The following is a 5,795-nucleotide window of genomic DNA, read 5'->3' on the forward strand; positions in this document are numbered from 1 at the left end:
GGCTGGCCTGGCCTGGTCGGTGGGGGGGGTGGGGTGGGGGCGGGCCCAGCTATCTCCAGCTGACAGTGTCTGCCTGTCCTTTCGTCCCTGTCCATTCTGAGGACCGGCCGGAGTGTGGGCTGCTGGGTGAAAACTGTGTCGGTCCTGGGCCTTGGAGGGAGGTAAGACCCAGCAGCCCTGGCCTCACCGTCTGGGCCCTAGGCTTGGACCCTGACTGAAGCTCCCCCCAAGACAGGTGAGGAGGCAGAGTGCCATGCAGGGTGGGGACTGTCCTATGCTCCTAGAGGATGGCTCAGCTGAAGGTCACGGCTCTGGTGAACAGAAGGACTTGGGGGTCTGGTCAGGCTGTGCAGCTCCACAGGACAGGAGCCTGGATTTCAGCCCCTGCCTTACCAGTGACCCAGAGCTGGGCCCTCATGTGAAAAAGGGCAGCTCATGTGGCCAGGGGCAGGGAGGGTTGGGGCCAGCTTCATGCACTCACTGCCTCGCCAGGTGCCCCCTACTTTGAGAGCGGCCTGGGGGTCCGGTAGGCCCTGCCCCCAACCCTGTTGAGATAGATGCCCGCTGACAGCTGGGGCTATTTTGGGCCTGTTGGCTCAGTGGAGGGGACAGCCAGAGGGGCACTGACACCTGACTCCAGGAAAGAATTTCCCCTGGAGTGCGGGAAGCTGACAGGCCCAGGGGTCTAAGGTGAGGCACAGCCTTGAGAAGCTGCCCTTGGAAGTCCATTCTGGAAGGGCGTGCAGGGGACTGACCTGCCACAGATTCCATCTCAAGGGGATAGGGAGAGAGAGGGAGGGCTGGTGAGATGGAGTTCCTAGGAGGGGGGTTGCAGTTCTGACTCTAGACTCTTCCAGAAAATGGTCCCTGGACTCCTCAACTTTGCCACTAGGATGGCAAAGTTCTGCAAGTTAGGAGGCTGAGGAATTGTGGGTGGGGCATGGGTCAGCTGCTGGGTTCCTGGGCTTCAGGATGTAACCCCAGGTGTGGTAAGTGACAGGAAGGCAAGACTCACAGAGCTGGGGCAAGGCCTCAGAGGGGCTGCAAACACAAGGATGGTCCATAGGGAATGCCTTTCCAGGCAGACATCTGAGAAAGCGACTTTCTGTCTCTGCGAAGTGTGAGGTCCTGGCCTCAGTCTCCCCCTCCTGTTGTGCCCACAAGTCTATACATCTAGCAATCTCCAACCCAAAATATGGCAGTGGGAGGAGGGGGCCTCTGCAGATGTCCTTGTACCTGGATGAATTTCTTGGTAGCCCCAGAGGTGGCTGCAGGTAGCTCCCTTTGCCTGCTCTGCTTGTTTCCTCACCTGGAATATGCGGGTGTTAGGGAAGGAGAGTAGCCCCCGAGTCTTTGAGAATATGCACTTGGCAAGCCCCTTTCTGGCTTCAGGCCTGCTGACTAGTGAGAACACCATCTGGCCAGGGTGCTGTGGGATTGCAAGGTGTTTACCTCAGGAGGAGCCCCCTTGAATCATATAGTCTGCTGCCTGAGCCTGGGCCCTGCACTGTGGAAGAACACAGGCCCTCGGCCTGCAGCAGGGTCACAGCGCCATCCCTGGGGGCCTGTGAGAACCTCAAGGTCTTCACACAATCTTGTCAGGCCAGGGTCAGTCTGTATTTGTGGAAGACTGGGGCCAGCTCCCACTTAGCAGGTGCAGTGATGGAAGCTTCCCACTGCTGGTCTTGGCCTCCTGGTTCAGAGAGATCATGAGCATATATGTTCACTCGTGCTGCAGGCACCCGCGGCTGCTCTGGCCAGGGCAGCTCAGGTTCTGGGTGTACTGGAGGTGGATGGGTAGGTGGGGAACTCACAGACCAACTGTATGATTTTGGGAAACGCCAGGAAGAGCTCAGAGCTCAAGGTCCCTGGAGAGCTGATGTCAAAATAGCTTCTCGATGGAGGGGACAATAAGGCCAGGGAGGTGCCCATGGGAACTGGACTTGAGAAAGGGCTGGTCTTGGGGCCCAGTCCCTGCTGTTTGTGGCCCCCTGCTCAGGTTCTCCCCAGGCCCAAAAAGTCCAGGCCTGGCTAAGGGTGGTGGGGCTGGTGGGGAAAGAGGTGCTGACTGCACAGTGAGTCAGCAGACTGGCACCCGCTGCCTGCAGCCCAGCTCTGGTCTGGGCTCAGCCTCCTCAAAAGGGATTAAGGGAGATTAGGTACCTGAATCACAGGACCAGGAGGGCCCCAGGAACACTGACCTAGCTCATCTCACAGTGGGCAACCCAGGCCCAGAGACTGGAGACTGTGGCTGAAGGGAGGGTGCACACAGGATGCCATGGCAATGGCCTCTCGGCAATGGGGTAGGCAAGTCAGCATATTGAGGAAGTTAAAGCATATTGGACCAGTCCAGTGACCAGTGGGGCCCATTGGTGTACCCTGTTCTTACATAAGACATGATGATGCAGGCAGGACACAGTTTCATCTCACCCTATTTTTACTGGGGGCCAGCCAGCTGAGGCTCAGCCTAGGATGGACAAGGGCCAGGGTCACTAGGGGCCTTTTGGTGTTGATGGTGCCCAGGAGGACCCAGGTGTCTAACCCCATTCCTACAGTATACCTTGTTGGCAGTCATGGTTGAAAGTTGCAGAGTGACCAATTCACTCACAGCTACTCAGGGTAGATCTGGCTAGCTGGGTCCAGGTGACTTTAGCCTGGTAATCTGTGCTTCTTCCAAGGGGACATTGCTAATCTTGTCTACTACAGCCTATGGAACTCTGCAGCTGTTCTCCTCTACCACACACTAACTGTGTGCTGCCCTTAGACCTTCCTTGATCCAACCTAAGTCAAGCCCTGTGAAGGGTTTAAGGGGGATGGGTGCTCAGAGACAGAGGGCAAGGTGTGGTCAATGAAGTGGGCTGGGGGCACTTGTGTTATTAGGGAAAGCCTGCTTGGCTGGGAGCCAGTTTTCATTCCTCCTTTGTTCATTGATGAAAAATGTGCCCACCTTAGTGGTGGACAGGAGGTGAGGGACCCTGCAGAAGAGGTAGGCCTGCTTTGGCCCAGCTTCAGGTGAGAGAGACCCCTTGGTGGAGCCCAGAGAGGCTGCTAAGGGGTAGTTTGGGAGGGAGGGTGGGGGATAAAGGGGGCATGCCAGGCACAGGATGCAGTAAACTCGGAGGCTCAGAGCAAAGCCCAACACAGCATACAACAGAGAGCGGAGACAAGTGCAAGGAATGGACCACCTACCAGGAGTCTCCCTTGCCCAGGCCTTTTGAATCTCCCCTTTTTGTGTGTGGGACACAGAAAATTGGAGTTTTAAACTCTGAGTGGCTGCAGTATGTGGGGCAGGAGACATGCACAGGCAGATAGAGTGCCCACTGTTTACTAGGCAGGTTTGCGTGGGAGGTACAGTGAAGCTGGCAGGCAGTAAACTGGTGATGCTCTACTTGGGTCCCTCCTGGTTGCTGGAGGGCCTGGGTTTGAGACAGGTGCTCAAGTGTTGACCTCTGGCTGGGGCAGTGGAATGACCTGTGGGAAGGAGAGGGAGGAGGAGATGCTCTCATCTGTTAGAAGAGCCCATTTGAGGTGGGGGCGTCGACTCCAAATGCCCAGAAAGGGGTAAATCTACACTGCTAGACCACAGTGCCACCTGTTGATGTGTTCTGGACACAGGGGTGGGGGAAGGAGAGATGTCCACCCTGTGTTAAACCGGGTTTTCCAGGCGTCACGGGATATTCAAGGAGCCAGGCAGGCTAGGCAGGAGTCTCAGAGTGCATTGGGTCTCATTCACATCCCCACAATGACCCCCTTCCATCCCTGTGCAGGTCATCCCCGCCACCACCATCATGGCTCACTCCACTTTCACCGGTGCACCACGCTTCCTGACTAGGCCCAAGGCCTTCGTGGTGTCAGTGGGCAAAGACGCCACGCTGAGCTGTCAGATTGTGGGCAACCCCACGCCGCAGGTGAGCTGGGAGAAGGATCGGCAGCCGGTGGAGGCAGGGGCACGTTTTCGACTTGCCCAGGACGGCGACCTATACCGCCTCACCATCCTGGACCTTGCGCTTGGTGACAGCGGGCAGTATGTGTGTCGGGCTCGCAACGCTATTGGTGAAGCCTTTGCGGCCGTGGGCCTGCAGGTGGATGCAGACGCTGCATATGCAGAGCAGGCGCCCCACTTCCTGCTGCGGCCCACATCCATCCGCGTGCGCGAGGGCGCCGAGGCCACCTTTCGCTGTCGCGTGCGCGGGTCGCCGCCTCCGGCGGTGAGTTGGTCCAAAGACGGGCGGCGCCTGGGCGCGTCCGACGCCCCCCGCGTGCGCGTGGAGGAGAGCGGTGAGGCAAGTGCACTGCGCATCCAGGCGGCGCGACCTCGAGACGGCGGCACCTATGAGGTACGAGCTGAAAACCTGCTGGGCGCCGCGAGTGCTGCCGCTGCACTCGTGGTGGACCCGGACTCTGACGCTGCCAGCCCGCCTGGGGCCTCCACCGCCGGCCTCCTGGCACATCTGCAGCGGCGTCGCGAGGCCATGCGCGCCGAGGGCATTCCGCCCTCGCCACCCGGTGCCGGCACGCGCACGTGCACAGTGACAGAGGGCAAGCACGCACGTCTAAGTTGCTATGTGACCGGTGAGCCCAAGCCCGAGACCGTATGGAAGAAGGATGGGCAGGTGGTGGCTGAAGGCCGGCGTCACATGATATACGAGGACGCGCAGGAGAACTTCGTGCTCAAAATTCTCTTCTGCAAGCAGTCGGACCGCGGCCTCTACACTTGCACGGCGTCCAACCTCGTAGGGCAGACCTTCAGTTCCGTGCTAGTCGTCGTACGAGGTGAGCCCGAGTGTGGGGCGCGCGGTCCCGGCGCAGCAAGTTTCTGGTCCGCTGGGGCGGAGACTCCTTCCTGGCCCCTGCGCCCGCTTTCTTTCACCCCAGCGGCCGCTGCAGTTTCCCACCTGGTCAGAGTTGGAGGTCTTGGCGGCCCTCTCTTTTAGCGGGTTTCTGTTCCCGGTCCGCAGAATGCGGGCGACGCAGGCGATGACCCTAGGCGTGTGCTACGGTTGTAGTGACCCACTTCCCCCTTCCTGTATCTTGACCTTGCTAAGCCAGCGACCACCGAGTCTACTGCCCCCCCAATCCCAACGTGACTTGCCCCTCCCCCCAGATCCTACCCCTTTTACTCAGCCCTCCTCCTACCACCTCCCTCATCCCAATCCACCAGCCCCTCTGCCTCCTGCCCCCTCCTCTGCCCCACTAGCCCTACCTACCTTCCTCTTGCTCTCCGCATGCCCTGTGTTCACCGCATCCCCATCCCCTACACCCCGATTTTCCCCACTTCCGGTCTCACCCCTGCTCTCTTCCTACACTTCCACCGTCTCCGTCCCACCTGGTCCCTCTCACGATCCTGTTTTTCACAGAGCCCGCTGTGCCCTTCAAGAAGCGCCTGCAGGACTTGGAGGTGCGGGAGAAGGAGTCGGCCACGTTCCAGTGCGAGGTCCCGCAGCCGTCCACTGAGGCTGCGTGGTACAAGGAAGAGACTCGGCTGTGGGCGAGCGCCAAGTATGGCATCGAGGAGGAGGGCACGGAGCGCCGGCTGACCGTACGCAACGTCTCTGCAGACGACGACGCCGTGTACATATGCGAGACGGCAGAGGGCAGCCGCACGGTGGCGGAGCTTGCGGTGCAAGGTAGTGCGGCGGACTCGGACTCGGACTCGGACTCGGACTCGGAGAGCACTCGGAGAGACTTGAAGCAGGGCTGGGAGAGGGCAGGGGCAGGGCAGGCCCGGGGATGGGACCGCGGGTCAGAGAGGCGGAGGAGCGAATCCGGGGCAGGGCCGAGGCGGGTGGGGGGGG

At 60.0% G+C, this 5,795-nt stretch overlaps 1 protein-coding gene across 1 annotated transcript in view; it reads left to right on the forward strand.

Annotated features, from left to right (window-relative positions):
- The first annotated feature begins 95 nt into the window (after nt 1–95).
- OBSCN (obscurin, cytoskeletal calmodulin and titin-interacting RhoGEF) overlaps nt 96–5,795 on the forward strand; it is a 169,478-nt gene continuing 163,778 nt past the window's right edge. The window contains exons 1-3 of the mRNA XM_006146982.2: nt 96–235; nt 3,768–4,773; nt 5,358–5,627. Coding sequence (XP_006147044.1) covers nt 3,789–4,773; nt 5,358–5,627 — 1,255 coding nt within the window. The 5' untranslated portion in view covers nt 96–235; nt 3,768–3,788. The remainder of the gene's footprint in view (nt 236–3,767; nt 4,774–5,357; nt 5,628–5,795) is intronic.

This window comes from Tupaia chinensis, unplaced genomic scaffold, assembly GCF_000334495.1.
Source record: "Tupaia chinensis unplaced genomic scaffold, TupChi_1.0 Scaffold000197_1, whole genome shotgun sequence".
NCBI lineage: Eukaryota > Metazoa > Chordata > Mammalia > Scandentia > Tupaiidae > Tupaia > Tupaia belangeri.